Below are 25,192 nucleotides of genomic sequence, written 5' to 3'. Positions count from 1 at the left end.
ACAAAAAATATAAAATAGATGAAGTACAAACCTTAGACTAACCTTAAATATAAACTGACTTGGAAAAGGAAAGTAAAATAAACGATCTGATCATTCTTTCCCCTGAACTTCACAGTCAGGCAGGAATAAAAGTTACAGTTTATACTTTCAAATTAAGTTCATAAATTTTTTGGTTCCCCAAGAACTGCACAGGATACTGAGACATTACTACGTAGCCAATAAACCACTACAATGAACCACTACTACATGTCACAGCCACTACAAATAGATTAGGGCAAGCCTCCGTGAAACAAACTACTGTGATCTTAGAAGTCACTACTTTGTATTACCCCAGAGCACAGAACGTCAGCGCTCTCACCATGTGCAGTAAATGACCGTCTGCAAAAGGAACAAAAATGTCACTGGTCTCTGCTAGTACTGACAACACTAAAAACACATTAAAACCCTTAGCTTGTCCAATTTTTCTTCACTTAAACAATAAATATCTCTTTCCCTATCTCTACTGTATTTCTATTAATGGTCCCTACAAGAAGACAGTAATAAACAACTAAAAAAAAAAAAAAAAACCACACAAAAAGGCTTGGCAAAAGAGATCATGGATTAATTTGACTCAAAGTCTTACCTAGGGAAATAAAAAACAGACCCTGAAGCCCAGCATCTCCTGATAGTTTTGTTATCACTAATTGAGGTAATGCTAGGTGTCACCAGCACCCACTTACACATTCATCTTGGCTTCCCAGGTTCTGTTTGTTCTAATTTAAAAACTCTGTCTTTTAACTGAAGATCTTTTTCTTAAACTGTCAATTAGACTGAAGGGCATTAGAGCATCCATGATATTGATCACACGTTTTATTGCATTATCTGCAATCTACCACTTTCAAAGTAAAAAATACAGCACTTCTCCTTGCAAGATCGAATACCCCACATCCTTCAAAAGATGTAAGTTTCTTTATAGAATATAATTCCCAGTGATCTGCATCAACTTACTTTAGGCAGCATCGGTGTATCTCTCTTCTTTTTCTTTTCTGAATTAGGGTCATCCAGCAAATCTGGCTCAAAGGTATACAGCTCTGTGAGCTCATTCATAGTGAAATGACGTTCAACTTGCTGTTGGTCAACAACCCGGAAAGACAGCGACTGCTTTGTTACCTGTCGATCATAGATCTTATCTTCCATCGTTCCCTAGAAAACACAGTTATTCACTTTTACACAAAACCGACCTTCTGTTACATAGGAAAAAACTAACAGACAGAGAAGAGCAAGAACAACAACAAAACAGTGCTCTATTTCCCTTTTTTCTGTGCTCCTTATCTACAAAGTAACCTGAAAACAATGAAGAAACCTGAAAATACTTCACTGTTTGCTGAAGGGAAAAAAAACCAAACCAACAAACAAACAAAAGAACAAAACCCTCCTGGAAATGAATAAAAAGTAGCGTGCATTTTGTAAGCGACAGATGTCATCTAGTTGTTGACTAAGTGTAAGAAACATGTTATCAGCAGTGGCCTGAAGAGATCAGGTTTTGCTTTATTTCCCGAAGTATAATTATGACAAAAATGTTAATTTCCACAGTATGTACCTTTTTTGTACATTTTGCTGCTTTGGGCAGCCCATAAAAAAGGAAAACAGATACCAAGTCACTGGAGTGGGAAGGACAGGGCAAGGGAAGCAGTCAAGTCTAATTCATCACAGCTGGGTACGAACAAACTAGATCTTTGATGAAAAAAGGAAAATTACATATTTAAAAAAAAAGATGACAACTACGAAAAGTATGAGAACAGCACAGCTTGTTCTAAACACTGCAACTTAAAAAGGATACCAACAGTTCAAAAGTGCACGTAGAGAAAAACAGACTGAAGCCTGAAGAAAAAAAATCCATGTCTGACAGTAACATGTTACAAAAAGTGATCTATTTAAGTTGGCAAGTGAATAATGATTTGATCATGAGTTAATTACTGTTACTAGGGAAAAAAAAGTCTTCAGTTTGTCCTGTGAAAACCTCAGAACTAGGAGATGAAGCAAGACACTACCTGTCAGAAGTAATGGCATTATTACTTATAAAGAGGATAGATCGGTGACCATCGGAATCATTACAGATCTTTGGGCTCTGATACAGGTTTTCAAATCATGATTGCATGCCTTTTTATAGAAAAAAAAAAATCTTTAGCTACCAGCATCTTCATTCCATTTGGATTTTCAATGACCCAGAGACCAGTTTTAAGGGGTCTGTAGAAGTCAGTCACATTCAGCAAGGCTACTGACAAATGACAGCCATCCTCTATGTGGTCTATACAATTAAGAATTTTTCGTAATGTACAAATTAAAGCAGTAAATAATATTCCGAGTCTGAATGTGTGAATCCCTGCTAGAATTCCAGGATTTGTGAAATACAAAGTGCCAGATGAAGTGGGCTTAACAGCAAATAATTTCAGTGTTGTTTTTTTTTAATTATTATTTTGCAATTTATTTATTTATTTTACCACCATTTCCTTCAAGATTTTTTTCAGTGATTTTGGGACAAATACTGCTATCAGATTAAAGCTTGAAGATGACTGGATCAGTGTGGACCACTACGGACCTCAGCAGAAGTCCAAATAGTTACAGTTTACAAATTTGACTGCAGAACCAGAATATCACAAAAAAATCACACAGAAACCTACCTGAGCCAAAAACCTGTACACAAACACAGGTTTGTTCTGCCCAAAGCGGTAAACCCTGAAAATACTCTGGATATCATACGATGGGTTCCAAGAAGCATCAAAGATGATTACTCTATTAGCAGCCACAAGATTAATTCCAAGGGAGCCTGCTTTAGTGGAGATAATAAACAAGCGGCCTCTGGAACAGAGAAAAGTTGCAATTTTTTAATATTTTGGAAATGTATTAAATATATATTTTTATATATTGAAACAATGTCAACTGAGAGACTAGTATGGTTAGTATATTATTAGAATTAACAAAATGTCTGTTTATATAGAAATGTCTTTTCCTTCTACTACAAAACGATCTATTTACTGTTGTGCTACTGGAATAATATTTGGAAAACAATCAGAACAGTACCAAAACGTAGGTATTACACTTTTATAAAATGCACCTAGCAGACTTATAAATGGTGAAGAAAGCGTATTTACAATACTAAAAGCATATTTTATCACTTTTCATCTTCATGTTTGAACTGACTTAGAAAGACTAGTGAAGTACACCCATGCCAGGTTAAAAGCCAACTTTGCTACCAAACAGCATTTGCCTGTTGTAGCAGCATTGCTAGATAACCTGCGAAACCTCTCTGACCCAAGGCATGGAAACTGCTAGAGGATAAACAGGCAAAACGGATAGAAATCCCAAGTCTATTTATTCTTAGTTCCTTCTCTAACATGGAAGAACCACTTCAGCTGAAATTAAAAAACAAACTGAACTGCAAGGATAGAACAAAAGAAACAGCTCATCTCTGCAGACAAAGAAGCTCCAGCCACAAATAAATAGTAATATGCAATTGAGCCACAAGCATCGAAATAAAATATACACACTGAGGAGTGGGGACAAACAACAATAACTTGCTTAAAACTACTATATGAAGCAGTCCTGTACTTGGCAGCATTGTGATGCTTTATTGGCACAATGTTAATAGGTCAATAAACTAATACAAGTAACAAAGAAACGTGGAACAAAAGAGGGAAAATCAACACGTCTATCAGAAGAGATCTCACCTCACATTAGTTTCATCATTAAATTCTTCAGCCCATTTCTTTCTTGACTGAGCTGTAGTTGAGCCATCTAAGCGATAGTAATCAATGTTTCTGAACCATTTTCCTTCACCTAAAAATGTTAAGAGTCAAATTATTAAAATGTCTATTATGTAAGTAACCAGACTGATAATGCTGGATATAAACAACTCTCAAAATAGTACAAAAGCAAACATGGAACATGAAGTATGCTACTCTGACAACTTAGAACAATGGGAAAAGTCTACAGGTTATTCAAGACAGAAAATCCAGGATAGAAAATATTTTGGGAGAATTCAGGGGCTTTCCACAGGCATGCCTTCAGATTATATAGTGAGGATTGTATAATAAAATGTAAAACGTAACATGAGAGAATATAATGTCAACTGCATCTGTAAGAATAATGCTCCTACAACCCTAAACCAATTCTGTCTAAAACAATTCGAAAAGTAGACTAAATGTCAATAGCACTTTACTTTGACAAAAGCATCCAACATCTATCACTACCCTTTTCTCCTTAAGAGTTTAATCTTGTAAAAATTAACAACTGTTATTAAATGAAACTCCTTAAAGCAGCTTTATAAAGATCGGAATTTCAAGATGTGAAGTTATAATCAAGCTATGTTTCAAGGTTAAAATTTAGATGAAGTATTTGAGAAGACCTTAGCTTTTTTGGATGGTTCCTCTGATTTCTAACCAATTCTACTTCTATATCCACATTTGTATAGAGATGTTTGGAGATAAGGTTACTTTTTAAAAGTAACTACATCTAATCTTCAAGTATTATACTACTAGTTGCTTTACTAATTGATCTCCATAATTTCATATTTTTAATTAACATAACAGTCTCTCCCATACAAATAGCATCCATAAGTAAATACTCAAAAGGAGATTTCAAAAGTCAAGGTCTAACCATTTTGGAACTGAATTCAGAACAGCTGTTTGAGCTTAAATATACTGTGACTTATGGCTATTTCTTGCCAGATGAAAAAAAATTATATAGAAGATTCTTCTCTCCTGAATTCAGAAGTAGCCTTTCATTTTCTTGACTATCAAGATACATATCCACAAAATGAACCCCACTGTGCCATCAGTTATAAAGAAAACAGCATTTTTAGGAGACAACACTGCTTCATACAGTCAATTATGAGAAACAGATTTTTGAGTCGTGCCTGGAATATATAAACGCACACATATATAAAATACAGTCTAATTGCTTATTGAAAGAACTATTAAAACCAGAAAAAAAGGCCTTAAAAATTATCTCCAACTAAAGGCAGAAACCTGAAAAAAAGACAGCTTATATTTGAAGATAACAAATATTCAGAAGCTAAGGAAAGCAGCACGTGGGAACAATAAATCAGAGAGACACTGGAGATCTTCATCTAACTACCGTGTTGATACCACTAAGCCACATTTCTCTTATGCAACTGTTCAACATGTTTATACTTAGAAATGAGATATTTGAAAGGAATGACAGATTCAAAGAAATTCTTCAATCCACACACACTGAGCACTGGAACTTCACATAAAAATTAACTGCATCATCAAGAGCTCTGGGAGGGCCACACAGAGGGAACAAAAGAAACATCCTGCACAGAGGACACATCTGGCTGGTGACAAATTCCTTGCCATTCAAGCATCACTAGGATAATGATTAATTCAATACATTGCTCTCTTTACAGAATCCATAAAACAATCTGCTGCAGTATACATAAAGCCTAAATTCACATTTCGCATTCAACATCAAGACACACCACTTCAAAATAGTGTAATTTTCCTTCATTATCTCTCTCCCAGTAGGAAGCATCAGAATTTGCCATGCATGAGCATACAACATCACTTCTGTACAGAATTTAATAAAATGCCTTCTCTCAATTTTGGATGATGAACATTTAATCTGCTTAGGCTACATTAAGCACAGATGATACAGAATGAAATCAGAAGCAAGAGTCCATAATGGGATAACACAGACCTCCTGCAGAGTAGAACAGAAGTCCTGCCAGCTTCGGGAATGGCAGAGAGCACACAATGCTTCTCATGCAAACAATTATTTTAACTCCATTCCCTTCGGACCAAATAGAGACTTGTAAGAGAGTTCTTAGCTTTGTAACTGTCCAAGCTGACACTCACCTTTATAAATAGGAGCCTTATCTTTGTCAGTTTTCTCCCTGTTGGCCAGCTCCAGAAAATCTTCTATCAAATCCAGTGATATTAGTGATTGGCTAAATACTAGGCTGAAAACAGAAACACAAAACCACAACATTAACCTCTGAGGTTATTTTAAATATTGTACTGCTTTACTTTTCTCCCTTGTTCACTCTGATAAAACCTTTGAAATGAACAATCCACCTAGATACAGCAAGGGGCTTTGGTGGAGTACGTGTATGGGAAAACTCTCCCATAAAAAGAGCATTTGGTTCAAAAACCTGAGCTACAGCATTATAAAGACTGAATGAAGAACACTAACAGACTGATGTATTTGTAAGATTGCTGAAAATGCTTCTAAAACTGACTTACACTTTGTCCCCAAGCTCCTCTGCCATTCGAAGAATTTCAAAGAGAAGCACCATTTTCCCAGAATGTTCCAACACTTCAGCATCTGCATCAGTGACGAAATCTTTGTACCAGTCTGGAGCTGGGCTACCAGGATTTGAAGAAGATGTAGCTTTACCTATAAAAAACACAAACAAAAACTCAGAGATAAAGGCATTGTGTCCATTAAAATGCTTTGAAATGTCTTTATGTTGCAGAACATTTAGAAAAATAGTTCTACTATCTGCAGCTTTTCCCCATGAGTATTTATCAACAGCTTTGTTTCCAACAAATACGCGTCTTTGAAAACTCAATCATGTTCCAGCAATTAAAAAGAAGCTTTTCACAAAGTGATTTTGAATCTGAAACAAACATCTGAAATTCCTAGAAAGAGAATGGTCTTTTGGGTTACACCTAGGTCGTCTATCAAGATGAACTCTCAGAAGAAAGCTTTCAAATGCTACATATAATATTGGTTTTCAAGACAAAACATAAACCATCTCCTCTTTTGTTATGCTCAGATTTAGAATCTTTTTCCTAATCTAATTTAGAAGACAACATTAGTACATATGGGGGAAAAATTGTAACTTTTTCCCCCCTTTTTATTAATTTACAATTGAAGAAAAAAGAGATTCCACCAGTATATTCTGCTTTTCTGCAAAGTTCTTTAGGAAAGCTTCTTGCCTGCTGATCTGCTAACACACCACTGGAATAACAACAGCTGCAGAACACATACATGAAAACAATCCCATTTTTAACATGTCACCATCTTAGAAATTAAATTAACTTTTTTCTTTATTGTTGTTAATTTGACTCCTAGAAATATAAAAATACTAGAACTATAAAGTACAGTTTCTCACTGAAAACTACACCAAAATAACTAGCAACACCAAGTCCTTCTGGGTTTAAATCATCACTCAAGAGTGTCAGACACCAACCATGCTGATCTTTAATGATATTTGCATTATGTCTACTCTGAGACAGAGCTGAATTCAACCAGAAAAAGCTTATATTCAGCACTGTAATCAGAACCAGAATGGCAGACAAGAACCACGAATTATCTTTATTTGCATTACTTAATTTCTTTTTATGACATTGCAATTTAACCTTCTTTGCATTAGAGTGATAAAAATTGATTAGATTTATTAATGCTATGTTTTTTCACATAAAAACTTGTATCTTACTGAAATATTTACTTACATAGGAGAAAACTGTTCTATCTCATGAATAATTCAAAATGCTTACGTTTGAAGACTATGCACAGCTAATCAATTGTGACACACCGATAAATTCCAGGTGCAAGATAGAACCGATCTTGACAAAATTCACAGTTGAGCCCTCTTTCACACAAGCTTTTAAAGAACGTATTTTTCAATACCAGACTGAACAATGAACAAGTTAAGAGATTTAGTCTGACGTGACATAGGAAAATCTTATGCACGCCACCTATTTCTATCCTCACCCCTAAACTTTGCAGAAAGGCCTTCAACAGCTGAAATGAAATACCAAGTTTGCCCCCAAACCTCATCTGATACAGCATCAAATGTCTGTTTAGAAATTTGCTACCTACATTAAATTGAACAAGATTGCATGAGAGAGATGTAAAAATTTCAGTGCTCCACAGACAGAAACTCATGCTTCCTGTAATGTTAGTAATGAATTTAATACACTTAATCTGTACATGTATGTATTTTATGCACACACACTCATTCTCTCCCCCTCACCCATTTTTGATATCTCTGCTGTAGGAATAGGGGACAAAAAATAAATTCTCTCCCCCTAAAAATACTTATTTAGGGAAGGTGATTAGGCATTGATATATCTGTTAAACACATGATAAATGATAGTGCCAGAAAAATAGCTTTATGATATTAGATACAATGTTAGAAGTAGATTATTAAAGGAAAAATAAAAGAAAATCAAATATATAGATATACATAGCTTGAATAACAAGTCTTTAAAAAGGTTTCTTATGCCTCTGCATTATACCTGCTTGCTTAGTTATTTATTTCAAATTCCAGGTGCAACAAAAAAGGGCATACATATCTATTAATCATTCCATTCATCTTTCATCAACATCCTAAAATAAAGATGAAAAGCATCATAGTTCTCTGTTAACCTTACACTGTTTTGTACTTATGAATTAAAGTATTTGTTCAGCTTCTCTGTCACAAGACCCCTCACTTCTAAATTGATGCCCTTTATTTTTCCTGTAGGAGATTATTAGGAACAGCAGGAACTGTGAGCATAGAAGCACTTCACGGATTTAAGAAATTTGTTGTTTTGCAACAAAGCAGAACTCTTGACAGCAGCACTCTCAAAACACATTTTCCAAATGTCAAGCTGCATCGTATTTGATTTACTTGTATACTATACTCACCTTCATCTGATTTTGTAACAGACGGAGGATTGTTTACAAGTTCTTCTGCATTTCCTTCTCCACCTCCACGAGATCTTGAATTCCAGACTTTGATGACTTCTACATCATTATCACTGCCACTCCCACTTGAGCTACACTCTTTCTTCACTTTTTTCCCCTTGGATTTTTTTTTCCTATGAAGATAACATCGTACATCCCATTATTATTTTTTAAGATCATATTGCTAGAGGATATATTCTAACAGAGATATATATATATACACACATATATATAAAACCTTTTACTTTATAGAAATCACGTAAGTTCTATTAGGGAAATAAATCCAACAACAAACAACAAATAAAAGCTCAATTACTTTGCATAATCATCAGAGCTTAAACTCATTGAAGTTTCATCAGAATCTGAAGCTATGAAGTCATCCAGACTGTCTTCATCAAAATAGCCCTCAAAAGAGAAAAAAACAGAAATTTTATTAATTATGCTCATCCAGAAGCTCTTATTAAACCTCTAGCCATCTGCTTATTCTTCATTTGAAGAATGTTAAGTTCTACAACAGCATGGCCTTTCAAAATGTTTAAAGAGTGACAACATATCCAGAAACTAAAAATACGACAAAACCAGCGGCACGATTACCCCACACCAAAGGTTTCCATTAATTTGATGAAATTTTACCTAGCATTTAGCATAGCTTGTTTGAAAAATGTCTCAATAGAGAGTATTTTAATACATCTAATTTACCTTATTTTCTTTGCTAATATAGTCCAGCTGCAAACACCAGGGGTGAGTCCAGATTCTGCTCAACATCTGGAAATCCTGGAATAGTTTAGCTCCAGCTTTGCCTCGTCCACCTTCATTGCCGCTACCTACACCTGACAATAAAGTTCAGGTATGAGAATGAAACCTTGCAGTAAGTTAGCCACATAACATTCCCCCTTTGAACAATCTGGTGGTGAAGTACTGAGTGTTCTTTCCAGATGCACATCATACTGTAACGTCTGTTGTAAAAGAGATCAAATTACTCAGTCATAGGCATTTTTCTCCTAGTTAAAGTTGTCAAAATTATATTTTCCCCTTTTTCTTGACAATAAGAAACACGATTTCATTTTTACATAAAAGCACATTTCTTCCCAGTATAGGAAAGAATCCAAATCCTCTCTAAAGGAGTCATGTCTATGCATTTATTTGTAAAATCAGCTCTTAAAGAGCAGCCCAAGCTACAAAACAAAATAAAATTTGCACTTAATTTTCAATGAATTTGACTTATTATTTTAAGCTACTTTTTTTTTAAAACTTGCAACTCTGCATTAATTTGCTACAATAAAAAAATGTAAAAATGCCCAGCCTATTTGCATTGTTCAAGCACAAATTAGAGCAAAGTAATACATTATGCAGAGTTGAACATTTGTTGTAGTCTTAATGACTCATTAAACAGTACAATAACTTGAAATTGATTGGCTTTCATATGCATTGTATCCATAATTTAAGGTATGTATACCTAGCAGAAAATAGTATTTGCTGCATCAAAATTCTGAAATGTTTATGAAATGTTACGGTGAGGCAGGCATAAAGCTTGTTCAGTGCATTTGCTCAACAAGTTAAGTCAATCAAATAGATGTATACAGAGCACAAATAATCAACAAAGTGACTTCTTGCTATGTTTTAATCATAAAACACAGCTTTAGAACTAACTTGTACTCCCCTATGATGCTGGGAAATTGAATTATAAGGAAGACAAATTCTTAGGTTCAACTTGGCTAAACTTGAGCTAATATGACAGAGAAACGTCCTCAGTTAACAACTCCTACAGACTTCTTAATTTTCTGTATTACAGAAGCGTTCATATGTGATATGTGTTCACATATTATTACAGAAGTGTTCATATACAAACATGTTCATTAAATGAATTAAAAAATGACAACCTTAGAATATTGCATCTAAAATGCGTATTTTGGTATATGCCTCTGTTACAGGGCACAGGAAAACAACTTTAAACATTTGCAGAGAAGCAGCAACTTCCCTTGTATATTCGTCTTCAGCAGCAAGACTCACTTTTTATTTAATGAAAATCAGAGAGCACATCTTCCTCAGTGGAACTCTCTAAATACAAAGGTAATCCAAAGAACTCATGCAGGCCTCAGTAACCATTTTAGAGATTTCCTCTGAAGACCTGGGCCACGGTTAGCTTGCACAGCTTTTTTCTCTGGAAGAGGCAGTTCTTCCTGCCTTCCCCTCTCGTCCTCCTCTCTCTCATGTTGTCTCTGGCCCTAAGTACCAGATGATTTGACTGAGCTCACCACAGTGGCAGGACACTAACCCGAGAAGGAGAGAGAGAAAGTAAATGATGCTTTCTACTAGCTCAGGGTGTTGAAGAAGCTCACCAAGGGCTAGTAACCCATGAAACTGTGCAACCCGTTGTGACAGCTGCAGATTTCAGCTCAAATAATTGTGTCGAGCCCTCTAAGTTTGGACAGATTAAATACCTGTTAGGGAGTGTGTTTTCTCAGTTAGTTACACACACAACCCAATAATAAATTAATTGTTCCAACAACAGAACAAACGTGAAGCTCATTATATTAGGCTTTTTGCCTGAGGAAATCCTTTCCTTAGCTTTAAGGGACACCAGATTAGAGGTTACTTCCTCTTATCGGCTGCCTGCTTTATTAAAAAAGGAAGCACCGAAAGCCAGTGTCTGCAAAGATTTCTGCACCAAGTAAAGCAGTTGTAAACAAACAGCACTAGCTCTTATGTTAATCAATGATCCATAAAAGATTTACTTCACCATCTAAAAGCATGCCAGACCAACAAAGTCAGGGTTGTAGAGTCTGAAATTGCAAAACCAGTCCTGCTTTGTATTAGAAATGGGCCAAAGGAAACCTACAAAACTATTGTAACTCTTGAAAGTTACAAGACACCATGAAGAACTACGATGATTTAACCTAAACCATTTGGATGCATGCTTGTAGAGTAAATAACTAATGCTCATAATTTTAGGCTACTTGCTTTTGGAACGCATTTAGAATGATGAAGGACATGGAATGCACATAAGCAGCGTTTCAGCACATTTCTATAAAGAAGAATCAATGCAGCAATACAGGACAGACTGCAATATAGAGCTCATTAGGTGTGAGCACTGCATAAAAGTTTGGGCTTGCTTGTGTACTGCTTTGAAGTACTATTAATCTAAGAACTTTTACTTCCTTTTTTTTAAAAAAAATACATAAAGCAAGAAGTTTTTACTCCCTTCGAATGAAAGGCTAAAAGGAGCAACCTGCATGTAAATGTGCAATTATTACTGGAGATTATCAGTGGAAGTGAAATTGCTTTCACTGGCCCTTTAAAACTCTCTACGTCCGTAACTTACACCAAATGAAGGCATCACACAACACAGGTGTAGAAAGGGAATCTAGCTGGCAGTTTGGCTAGGTGATAGAAACTGCACTAACCAGAACCTAAAGCAATTAAGACACCACAGTGAATTTCATACTGCTGTAAATCACAGCTTGATTTGAGATGTAATTAATCTCTGTAATTAAATTTGGGAGAGTAACCAGAATAGAAAAATATAGTTTAGAAATTCCTGCAGCAGCAACACGCGGGCATTAAGGCAGGTGGCTTAACAGGTGCAAAAAAAATAGGAAAAAAGGATACTAATACTACTAAACTGGCACAACAGTCTACGTAATACATTTTGTAGCAACTGCAGAAAGGGAATATATGTTTCAAGGTTTAACAAAAGCCTATCAGAGCACCTTAAACATGACAATGTAATTCAATGCACAATCACTAAGACAATTATTCTATGTGGTATATAAACAAACTAGATTGTTCCAGAACCCAAAAGCTGCTGCTGAGGAATCTGGCTGCACAATGCCCAGCAGTACAGAAAAGCTCATTTAAGAGTTCCTTGAGATTCCCACTCTAGTAGTCCTGTCTGGCACCACCATATAGAAGTGTTGACATTTTGACACCTTGATACACTAAAATTACAAGCTGCAGAGTTTTCTCTCTCTTAAAAGTGAACAGTAGAGTAGCCCACTGTGGTACATTTCTTTTTCCCCCTCATACACCTTACTTTTACAGTTAACCAAATTTACATTAATTGGAAAGAAATGAGAATGGTCATTGTGAAAACCAGACTTGAGGGGTTTAGAGCACAACAGAAGAGACAGTTCCACAAAAGAGCCAAATGTGACAAATAACAGTTTCGGTTATAACAATTAAAAAAGAAATTGCAAGGCTTGGCAGTGTGCTTACAGCAGTGCAGCTCAATTTTAATTTCTCTCCCTCCAATCTTAATGCAAATATTTTGTTTCTTACATGAATAAAATATTAAATAAATTACATTTTATGTCTAGGAAAGGAAAAAAAGAAAGAAGAGATGAACCATGACCTGAAGGAGGACTACTGTTGAGATACATATATTACTATTCCTCCAAGAATATTTACGCACAACCAAATGTTTTGCTGTAATTCAAGTCTCAGAGCTAAGGTCAACCTTATAGGAAGCAGAAAAATATCCCTATAGGGCTGATTTTATATATCTAACAACCCTTCCAACCACAGCAAAAGCCCCTTAGTAAATAACCATTAATCTTGTTACCTGAGACAACTGTAGGCACATACCTGTCAAATGATCCAAGTAGTATTGGTAGAGTTTGCACTGAATAGGTGTCATTCTAACTTCTAGAACATACTCATATTTTGGTGGGAGGAACTTTGTTAATGCTGTGTAATCTTTCCTCTGTAATTTTAAAAGTGAGATTTTAGTCATTATAAACATGAAAATGACTACTGAGAGCTTAAGAACTTCGGGCATCTCCAACGGCAAGGCACCACGCATAAATTACAATGATTCACATTCTCTCCTACCTCAAAGAAGAAGAATAAATAAATAAATAAATAAATCCCCGTACAGGCGCTGTAAGGCCCACCTTACACAGTAAATGCAGTTGTCTAGTTACAAGATGGCCTATCAACCCCATGTCCCATTTCCAAGTCCTTGCAAAGTTGACTGCAAAACAAAATTTACTCGTTTTCATCTTCTCTACCATTACACTAGATTCTGTATCTCTCCATTTGCCCTTTCATCCAAACGACACAGGGTGCTTTGATCCTAACCGAGACACTGCTCAGGAGTTGGGGACCCACAGAGCAGCCCCGGGGGGCTTGAGCCTGTGCTGCGCCACTCGCCCAGCGTGGCTTTTGGGCTTGTGCCATGCAGCACAAACCCCTGGGCTGCAGGATAACCCCAGCCAGCCTGCTGCAAACAGCAGAGCCTGCTGGCAGCTCCCACCTGGCACCAGCAATTACACCACCTGCATGGCCTTGCTTTTATCTGGAAGGGTAGCGAGAAGCTCCCATGCGAACATTCCTTAGGAATAGAGTTGTTTTCTTGCAGAGAAATTATACAATAGATTAAATGAGAGTTTCTCTCCGCGGACAGGACCTGCTTAGTGCAGCATGCTGTGGGATAATCCATCAGGCCCCATCCGATGCTGCATGAGTGTGGAGTGCCCAGCGTCTGAGGGACTCAGGATTTGCTCACCATCTGTGTCCCCCCAGCGCAGAACAACGGTAAGGTCCCCAGCTAACAGGATTGATTTTGTTGCAGGACTGATTTTGGTGCAGGACTGATTTATCCATAACAGCTTGTAAGTATTGATTCCAGAAAGTGTTTAAGGAAATTAAATGTTTTCATATGTTTATTTACAATAATTGAAGTTTTCATGCTACCTCTTTTATAACATGAGCAGACTGTAATGGGGAATAGTTTGTGTTCCTGTACTGTACAGAGGTGTAGGGTTGTGTGCTATCCTCTTGCTACTATTCATACTTCCAAGATACTCATCGTATGACAAAGTCCTTTACCAGCCCTACACACTGCCATAAACCTTTTTATTCCTTTCAAGGAGAGCTATCTACTCATGGGACTATCCCACTATGACCATCTGACCTAACTCAAGCCCACTGGGACTACTTAACCAATGATCAACAACACATGGAAAAAAAACCAAGACGACCGCATATGAAGGGGGCAGACTCAGCTCTGACATGAACAGAGGGTGCTGTGTCCCTGCCCTTGCCCCAAGCAAGGCTGTGCCAGGACAGGGACAGGCAGGTCTGCAGAAGCACAGCCAGGAAGAGGCCCTGGGAGCCTACACAGCACCACACCTCTCCTGGTGCCCGGGTTTAGAGGGGAACAGCAGTAACATTGTGCTGATGGCACATGAGGTGCAATACTATAGCAGGTAAACTCAAGAGATGGAGGCCAGCCATCATTCTGGAAATTTAGGGAGGTTAAGGTTTGTTTGTTGTTTTGTTTTTCTTCTCATTTAAGGTTAAGTTCTTCACCCTTTTAGACCCAATTAAACTTCCTTCTCTCCTCTTCCCAATTGTTCTCATTCTCTCAAATCAAAAAATAGGAATCCAGAACCAAGTGACAAACTATGGATCAAACTACAGATCACAAACTTTCTCTGCAGTTTTTAGGCAGATGAATTTTCAAGCATGTATATATGAAATTAAAAGAGGATTTCCAAGTAATTGGCATCCTACTCTATCATATAATTTTTTTACTCTCCTAACAGAAAAAGTGTTCTCTAATATCTGTATATATCCTGCTTAGGAGGTATTGGTATCAGGATAAAAACGACGATTTTTTTAAAAAAGGTTTTCTAGCTGCAGTGAATAATGCAGAAATTTGGTAACCTGTGAAAGTATTTAAGTCAAAAGTAACATGCACTTTTATCAGAACAAGAAATAACTCACCCCCATCCCTGCAGCTAATTCAAGTAATTAGTTATAGTAAAACTGTTCTCACCTGAACGCATCCAGCTAACATCTCATAGAGAATATGTGCACGCTTCTTCATTACTCTGACATCTACCAGAGTGGAGTCTGCACACTGACCGTTCTGAATTGGATTTATGAATCGATTTCGGAATTCTTTAATGGAACCAAGCAAATTCTCCTTAATAAAGTTAACCATGCAGTGATCTGGAACAAAAAGATCAGGCTCCAGTTGTTGAAAAGTGAAAGTACAGTACTGGGATTAATTCTAACACAAAATGAATGTGTCATATATAAAGTAAGAGCTTTCTCTTAAGCAAAAAAAAAATGTATATATAAACCCAGCATTTTCAGAAAAAGGCATCTTAAATTGATACACACTGTCAGCAAAAAGGTAACTTCTAAACTTAATGTCAGATTTAACACTACCTCATCTTAGATGCTAAACAAAGTTTGAGAGCTTCTGTACACCAAAGCAATTAAATGACAAATCATATTTGTAAATATTTGGAAACAGATTCAAAAGCATTAATCAAAAGAAAGAAATATTACCGCATTATTAACAAACAGGAGCAAATATTACAAGCTAATATAGAATAAAATTCCTGAAGCAATAAAATAAATTACTGTTTTAGCAAGTTTTCTAAGAACACTGCTCTATAATAGTTTAAAACAATTTAAATTTATGCTCCTGCTAGACCTGGTCCACCCATTTCCCCTCTAAATACTCCCTCCCTTTCCCTTTGGACATGTTGAGACTCATCTGATCCTTTGGTGAGCCACACCAAGGAACTGAACTGTCAGAAAGCTATTCAGCATTCATGTTCTGATACTCCTCACACCGGCTCCCTGTGGAATCAGACGTATGCAAGGCCATGCCAAGGAAAGGGATGGAGGAAAGGCCAGGCTTCCAACAGCTTCGGCTTAATTTGGCTTAAGCTATCATAGAAATGCATCTCGAGACATTAATTAAATATGCAAAATGAAAAACAAAACAAAAAACTTGTTGTTTTTCTGTTGTTGTAGAAACATAGCAAACAGCTTCATCATGTCAAATTGTAATCAAACTAACTCTCTCTCTACTAATATATTGCTGAAAGGCAGGAGTACATTCAAAGAAATAAAGCTGTCTTAAACAAGAAAGCTACTCACATTCTATAAGATTATTTTGCAGTGGTGTTCCTGTAAGGATTATTCTTCTCCTGGATCGAATAGAATTCATTGCCTTAGAAACAGCAGATGCTTCATTTTTTAATATGTGCCCTTCATCACAAACAACAAAGTCAGGGCCTAGAAAGAAATAAGAACATTAGATCTCTCCCATCTTTTATAACCACAAAGAAACTGGCAGCCTACAGAAACTGAAATTTGTTCTACTAATGTTTATTATGGGCTTTATTTATTTATTTTAAAGCACCATTAAGGTTCTTTTTCAGTTTTTACACAAGCATTTACAGTAGACGTTCTGGTAAACTGCAGACCATTACTTGTAAAATTTTCAAGGCAGGATTAAATACAACTTTCGAACATATTCCTGTAAAAATTGTCTATCCACAGAGCTAGTGCATCTGTGTCTGTATTTTCATTCACCCTGTCAAAACTTCTTAAAGCTGTTCCCTAAATTCAGCTTATGCTGCCATCTACTGGTGCTCAGGCAATTAAAACAAAACCCAAAAGATAAGGTAGCCAGCAATTTTTGTGCAAGGCAACAGATCTGTATCAACACAGGTAAACAGTGCGACTGGAAGTCTAATCTAAGATTTATGAACACCATCAAACCTGATTTGAATTAGAGACAACTGAAATGCCACCCTGTAGCTAAAAGTCACTGCAGAAATTTCCTCTGCTTTTACCGAAGATAAAACCAGGGATTCCAGACTACAAATTTAGAGGAGTTGCACAAGGAATGGCAAAACCACGCCATAAGATGTTTGCACTGTATGCGAAGCAACTCTGGCAGAATTATTAGGACTCCGAATTTGGGGTTTACAAAAAATACCAAATTTGGCAGAATACACTTACACATCCTAACATTTATCAGAATTGGGTCAAGTTCTGGAAACTATTTCCTTGGAAGGACATATGGAAGATGTTCTAGGATCCTACTGGTGACTGAATGAATGTCTTACCAGATCTAAAACTGACCTCAATTCCTGTACTATCAACCCTGACGTCAGCTGAACTCAAGTTTACACACCTCTGAAAAATACTAACCAAAGCCATCAGCTGGGTTATCTATTCAGCTCTAAAAAAGCTGGCATTTGAGATGGCAAAGAAGAATTTATCAGCATTACCAATTTAATCTCTTGTAACTTATCGATAAACGTTTTCTTCAGTAAAGAAAATCAATTCTAGTAATCAACACAAATCAACAGTCCAATCACAACTTTGACCAACCGCACGATTTAGTGCCAACCATCTCAATTGTGCCATTTAAAATGTCAAGCTGATTTCAATCTTACACGTTAATATGAAAGGAATCAAGAAGGTATTCTTTTCTAAGAGAAAGAATAAGTCTTCTAACCAAGTCTAGAAGGCAATCACGAAAATCCAGTACCTACATTAATTCCCAACACATTCGACTTGCCCAAGTCCAGTGATTTGTAAATTCTCACACCTTCCCCAGAAACATTTCCCCATACTACTTCACAACTTTTGTACCTTCCCCAGCAAGGACAGTGCTGAGAGGCTACGCACAAAGACCTTCTTCAGTTTTAGGCAAGCACCTCTTACTGACGGACCCTTTCTGTAGTCCTCATTCTGAACCGCCTCGGGGCTAGTGTTTCCTGAAGAGTAAGGAGCTTGCCAGAACTGAAGCATTTGTAAAGACTTGCAGCATCTCCCCACAAGATCAAACAGCCTGCACATTAACACAGCATTCTCAGAAATGGATTTGGTCTGGAACATTGCATTTACAATCAAAGCACATCAGAAAAAAGGATAATGAAATTTTAATGATGGTTAGGCAAGCAAAATGGTGCCAATAAATCCAGAAATCCATTTCAAAGACTATGATTTTAACACGAACAAGGCAGTTATTTAAAAAAGGTCAATGTTGCTTAGACTAAGTGAATGATAGCAGAAATATGAAAAAACTATCTTAGTATAATTTTTGTGGTTTGTTTGGCAGTCGTGTAGCACCAATATTGAACTCACATCTTGGCTACAATTCAGTGACATGGACTTTCATACATTTGTGTTTTTTTCTTGTTCTTAAAAATCATTACAGACAGAGCATTTATCAAAATATCGTAAGGGAATGTAAAACAGAGACCTCAAGGGATTGTTTAGTCCATTTTCTTCATCTGAGATAATAGATACAAGAGTAGGATGCATCCTCCCCAGAAGAAGTAAAACTCTTGTGACCTCTCTCTTCTCCTAAAACACTGTGTGTAAAGCATAATATAAATGATCTCTGATGCAACTCCAGATAAATTCTGCCTCTTCCTTTCTCCAACTCATGTAAAATCCCACCCAAAGTCTCTCACTAACCAGCTTTTACATGGTGGAAAGTTTGTCCGGTTAGTAATCTTGTTTTCTAGGCTAGAAAGCCTTACTCTTTCAATCTTTCTTCAGAGATCATAGTCTTCGACTTCTTAACCTTCTTGCTGTGCTTGGACACATTAATACGCTGATACAAATAAAACACACACTGATAGATACATAGGTATATAGATACACACACAGTTCTTTTACTCTGAGGTCTACAAGAACTTAAAGAACTTCCCAAGTTTAACAGTAATGGGATTTTTATTAGCAGTAACAAGAACAAAACGACACAATTACTGAAATGCTGCAAGCACAGCACAGCAGCTATTAACAAACAACTCGATAAAATGCTGTGTGGTACAAAGCATTATGGGAAATAATGTCTTGCTCTGCAGGAGTATACAATCCTTCCATTATTTCACGTGGCAGAGCTAGTTAATTAATGAAATCACTTCTCACACTATCTCCCCACCCATAAACTTTGGCTAAACCTTCCCTCTCTGGTCCCCTCTCCTGCAGCATACAGCACTACGTAAGCTTCTACTACAGAACACATCTACCCTAGCAGTATTCATTTTAACCAGACATAAACCATTAAATTATTGCTCAAATACCAAATTTGCAACTTTTAGTTTTAAAAGTGCTCCCAGAGACAAAGCTTGTCCTATCTGCAGTCCCAGCAGTAATCCAGCATGCAGATTTATAACTTTTACTGGCAGTCTGCTCACTGCCAGGGCCGTGATTCACAGATAGCAAGAAGCTGTTGCAAGAGTCTTCTCATCAGTTTCGGAAATCCAAACGTGTCCAAAAAGTAATGGATAACAACACAAGAACATTACTGTCTGTTTGTATTTAGTTTAAATGGAGAAGGATATGAGGCAACATAAAAATAACTACTGAGTTATTGCAAGGTTAGTGCTCCTAATGGCCTGACTCCACACCACCAACCAAGTAATCCAAGAAGAGACCAAACCAGGGTTTCCATGTTCATATGAAATTAGTCAAAACCTACAAGGCCCAGTGTGCTGCAATTTGTGGATTATGATTAAACCATTAGAAGTTAACCTAATCACAAATGTTGCTCTATCGTATTGTCCTAAGGTGTCTACATAGGCTTGGAAGCAGAAGAGGACCACCCCACGAGCAGGATGTAAAACCCAAAAACGACTCGGAAGAGATGGGATGGGGTACGTCACAGAAGGCACAAGGTCTCCTCTGTATAAAATTCCACGGTGAGCATGCCACCTCCCTCTACAGTCTGATGGTTTTGAAGTTACATAAATACAAACCCATGAAGGAAGGGGCAACATTATTGTAAAGACATATAAGTAAGAAACCTTACACCACGGCTCCCTTACACTTTCCACAAGAAAAATAACCTACAAAAGTCAGTTACTATAAGAGTATCTCAACTCCTCTATTCTTTGCTAAAGTCAACAGAAATATAGCAGGACAAGAGATCCTTCAATTCTTCCATGATTTTGGGGTGAAATTAGATGGAGATGTGAGTTGTGGTTTTTTTCATTCATCATTACAAACAAAATTTTAATTGAATATAAATACACCTGAACACAACCAACCAAGTACAAAGCCATCATCGGGCTACTGCTACCACTGCTAGACACTAGCTCATACCTTTTCTTCTACAGCTGTGAGCTTCCTGGCAACATTCTCAACCCTAAGCAATTTTCCTTCTTGCTTAAATAATGCTTGTGGCTTCAATGTGATCACAAAAACAGTTCATCAGCTATTATACAGGAGCTTTCCTGAGTCAAACTGGCAGCTTCGCAAACTGGAGCTGGAAATGCCAGTGCTGCTAAGAAGGCAGGGGATGGAAACGTGCAGAGTATGGGTAGAAGAAAGAACCAACCCCTTAATAGCTCAGCTTAGCTGTTGGATCATTTCAGCTCCAGCACCAAACTCTACCTCAGGAAGGCTCAGCAGGAACGTAAGCAGCAGAGGGGATTTTCATCTCTGAAGGGACAAAAGCTCAGTACAGAGAAAGGCCAACTAAGAGCTACCAAAGCACATTATCAACATGTGTCAGTAAAAACCCGCTAACAGAGGCAGATGTTTCAACCTATGGAAACCATCACATAGAAGGATGCTTATCAGACAATTTTTGAAAAGATAATCCAGTGAAAACAAGAAGAAAGGAAGTAACTTCTGATGAGATTTTAGAGAGAATTTAAACTAAAGGAATGGAAATCTGAGAATTGCTACTATCAGCTTGCAATATGAAGCCCAAAACAACCAGATCATAAGACTTGTTGAAAAGTCAATTTCTGATTTTTAAAACAACTGCACTATTCACAGTCAGAGGTAGCTTTCACGGCCTCTAGAGACAAAGTATTTTGTAGTATTTTATCCGTTTTATCTCTCAACCAGCTTATAAGGAAAAATCACCTTCGTTACTACCCATCTGGCCACAGCTCTCTGACCTAGATGGCAGCACCCAGCAATGCTTTCAATTATCTCGAAGTATTTCTTTAAACTACTTACTTTCCATCTCTGACAAGCTGTCATTATTCTGAGGTTTCCCAACTCAGAAGAAGATCAGTTTAAGTAGTAAATTAATTTCATTGTTGATCTGCTCAATTTTTATCAATATTTTTAAATGACGTTTTCACCGGGCTTCAAGCTTCATAACTTGATTCACTTCCATTTTTCTTCATTTCTTTTTTTAACCCAAATTCAGTATTATCAGCAACCTTGAAAGATTTTAGAAGCCAGAGCACTGACCTTGTAATCCTGCCCAAAGATGGAAGACTACAAATTAAGCGATGATTTGTCCACAAAAGGAGTAGGTGTGGATTTATCACACGTAGTCAGCTTTGACTTGTATCAGCCATCAGTAGGCCAGTATGAAACAATTTTCTATGCTTTCTTGGAAATTCCTAACTTCTTCCTTTGGAACTACTACTCCAACTTTTTTTTCTTTCCTTCTTCATCTTAATCTCAATACATACATGTCTTTCAGAAAAAATATTCCAGAATTCCGAGTTATTGACATGAAGAATAGGTTTTCATTGCTGTATTTTAAACAACCTCGACAAGAGCTGCAAAATATCAGAAGTGCTTTCTGCCCATTCAACTCATGAGTCACACTTAAACTCAGCTCTAACCACTTACAGTTTTAAAAAGGCTCATCTTATTTCTAGTTAACTACGCTATTTTTAATGTGAATGAAAACCACCATTCTCTTTTGCAACTTAATCAGAAGAGCATTTTAAGTCTTCAGCAAATGTGTCACCATTTACAAATATGCTAAATGTTAGCAATAGCAGCTAATGCTAACCCCTTTTGAAGCTCAAAAAGCAACACTATACCTTTTTTTTTAAAAAAAAAAAAAGCAGGGGACTTTTACAATAATATATTGCCTATAAAGTCAGAGATCACATCAGTAGTATGCAAACAACAGGGCTCTGAACAACTGTTTGGGTCAGGGAGCGGCTCTACGAGAGATGAAACAGATCTAGATTTGCTGCTGCTCAGACCCTTTCCGAAAGGCCCAGCATCACCGTCCTTCTTCACTATCTCTGTCAACCAGATATGTGTCTGCTCAATCTGAGCCAATTCAGAGAACTAAAATACATACAAACTGATCATTTTTGAAAGTTTACTTTTGGCTTATCTTATGTTCCTGAACCAATTCATAACAGGATCAGGGAAACGCCACTTTCACTGCAATGGAAGAGGCAGGAACCTGCAGAAATAGCAGGGAGGTAGTATAACAGTAATAATTAATCAGGTAATAACAGCAAATGAGACATACAAATGAGACAAACTTCCAGACTAAGAAGGAAACCAATCCATCATAAGCTAAACATTAGCTTACGAAACACAAGAATGAGTAATTATTTTATTTAAGAATCACAGAGACTGAATTTGCTCACCTGTATTGCTGAAATATATGTATACAGAGAGCTACGAAACAACCTTTCATGGCCAGGTTACACGTAGAGCTGTTTGATTTTCAGTGTCTTTTATGACTACAACATACAATCAGGACCCTAGTCAATTACACCTTCTCTCTAGTCAACTTCTATTGTACCTCATCATTATGAAAATGTGATTTTTAAAGTTCTGTAACAATAATCACAAAGTGGTTTTTCCCCATTTGTGAAGTTCGCAAAAAATCAGTCAGCAAGACCAAGTACAAGCAAGACCAATGCTGTTATTTCACATGAAATCGGAATGCTTAAATAAAATAAAATCAACCATACGCTAACAGTCACATAACTTAAAGTCCAATCAGATAACTAAACCCCAAGAACATCTACCTGAAGAACCAGATAAATCATTTCCCTTACCTACCACATCAGCATTCCCAAATTTAATCAACTGTAAGTACAATATCAAAGTTATGGCAAAGGTATCTTTTAAATACGGTATTTAAAATATATTGTGCTGTGAATAATCTTAGGTAGTTCTCATATCAGTTACTAGGTCAGAATTTGGAAGAAAATTTTGCCATTTTGGTGAAACTTGCTAATTCCGAAGTTTTTAGTTGTTTTTGATGATCACCCGATAAAACTGGTTTTTATCAACAGTATTTTCAAGTGCTTATATACACATTTTACAGAAATTTGCCCCGTTCAGCTGAACTTAAAACCAAACATCCATTTCACAGACTGGAAAAAAATATGAAAAAGTGCTTTATCTGCAATCAACTAATTAGCACTTAATTAATACTCATTTCTTCACACTTCTGAGGTATATGTTTTCAACTATTCTTTATGTGTGCTTGCTCCTGTACCTGCAGAATTCTAGTGAAGATCAAGTAGTTTGTGGTTTTAATAAAATTGCGGATTACAGTAACCATCAATTCACACTTGAAATTACCACGCAAAGAAAGCAATGGTTGCAAAAAAGATACCCATGAGAAAAAGTTTCCAGTATGTGTTCCTGTGGCCATTTCCATATTGGACCTAATACAAAAGACCCTTACAGGCAGGCTATTTACAAAAGCACTGTGCAGCTTCTGAACAACCACCTCTGTAATTCAGCAAAGGGGAAAAAAAAATTGTGATAAATCTTGCCAATGTTACTGTTTAAAATCATCTGCCCAACAGACTGCCGTTTCCGTGATTACTTAGCTCATATTCTGAAACATAAAAATTCATTACGTATAATGCATACCTTCATTAATTTTCCACTTACCTGGATCAACTAAAGCTTTATTAAATATTTCTTTAAGTTTTCTACTCTTCACGTTCCTGCCTTGTGCAAGATTACGATACATCTCGTAGCCTATTATCATCACACCTCCCTCATCTTGCCAACGCTGGAGCATATAGCTTCTCTCTTGGGGGCGTTTCACAGTTGCTAGTTCACAGACCTTTCAAATGGAAAAAAACATGCTTCAGTTCCTCTTAAAATTCCAAAGTAGTGGTGTAACTTAAATACCTTAAGGCATATTAATGCTAGTGATTTTTTCAAACAAAGTGCATTCCTTAGCCTGTATTTTGAGTAGTGGAGCTTCCCAATTATGCAAATCATTCAGTTATTTCATTTTTAAGAACTCTTTTTAAGCCTTATAATACCTCTAATTTCTCATCATCTTCAAAACCTTCTTGCCATTTTTCAAACTCATTCAACCAGTTCAAGGCAGTGTTCAGTGGACACACTACCAGAGCCGTCCGGAAATCCAGCTTGTCACAAAGCAAGACCGTGTGAAGAAAACTTACTACCTGCAAGAGGAACAACAAACAAAATGCCAAATTAAATGCCGAGCACTGAAGGACAGGAAAGAAACACACAGGTACATATTCATTCACATATAAAATGTACCAACCGCAATCTTACTCGCACATACTTTTTCTGTTTGTTAAACAACTTGATGCTTAAAATTCAATACATGTATATTTTGATTTCATATGATTATTAATTTGGGTTGCACAGCTGCTTAAATCCTTCATATAGTGATAGAGATATAGTTTAAAATTGTATAGCTGCACTATTTGAATAGTTGAACTGTAAACCTCCCTTTACATTTCACCAATCATTTTCATAAACTAAGAATTTCTATTAAGTAATTTGTAAGCCTTCCCCCAGTAGTAACCCCAAACCTTAAATAAATTCACCTCTACGGACTTGATGACTGTGTCAAATTTCTTGAAAGTGACTTTCAGTCTTAAATTATGTTTTCCATGGTGTGTTTTTTTTTTCCAACATACTGGCAAATTATGCATGGGATTTATTTTTTTTCAGGATTCAAACCCAGGTTTTGCTCTTGCAAATGAGCTCTGAAGCAGGTTATTGAAATGCTTTATGA

The 25,192-nt window shown here is 36.7% G+C and overlaps 1 protein-coding gene across 7 annotated transcripts in view; it reads right to left on the bottom strand.

Annotated features, from left to right (window-relative positions):
* ATRX (ATRX chromatin remodeler) overlaps window positions 1-25,192 on the bottom strand; it is an 85,991-nt gene that overhangs the window by 13,625 nt on the left and 47,174 nt on the right. For all 7 annotated transcript variants that reach the window (XM_067004794.1, XM_067004795.1, XM_067004796.1 and 4 more), the window contains 13 exons: window positions 24,462-24,608; window positions 24,079-24,256; window positions 16,579-16,716; window positions 15,458-15,633; window positions 13,261-13,378; window positions 9,376-9,506; window positions 8,993-9,081; window positions 8,638-8,810; window positions 6,243-6,396; window positions 5,856-5,959; window positions 3,708-3,816; window positions 2,661-2,838; window positions 988-1,182 (listed from right to left, as the gene is read on the bottom strand). In XM_067004794.1, coding sequence (XP_066860895.1) covers window positions 988-1,182; window positions 2,661-2,838; window positions 3,708-3,816; window positions 5,856-5,959; window positions 6,243-6,396; window positions 8,638-8,810; window positions 8,993-9,081; window positions 9,376-9,506; window positions 13,261-13,378; window positions 15,458-15,633; window positions 16,579-16,716; window positions 24,079-24,256; window positions 24,462-24,608 — 1,890 coding nt within the window. The remainder of the gene's footprint in view (window positions 1-987; window positions 1,183-2,660; window positions 2,839-3,707; window positions 3,817-5,855; window positions 5,960-6,242; window positions 6,397-8,637; window positions 8,811-8,992; window positions 9,082-9,375; window positions 9,507-13,260; window positions 13,379-15,457; window positions 15,634-16,578; window positions 16,717-24,078; window positions 24,257-24,461; window positions 24,609-25,192) is intronic.

Source organism: Anser cygnoides, chromosome 13 (genome assembly GCF_040182565.1).
Source record: "Anser cygnoides isolate HZ-2024a breed goose chromosome 13, Taihu_goose_T2T_genome, whole genome shotgun sequence".
NCBI lineage: Eukaryota > Metazoa > Chordata > Aves > Anseriformes > Anatidae > Anser > Anser cygnoides.
Note: the sequence above shows the minus strand (reverse complement) of the source record. Positions and strands in the feature narration are given on the sequence as shown.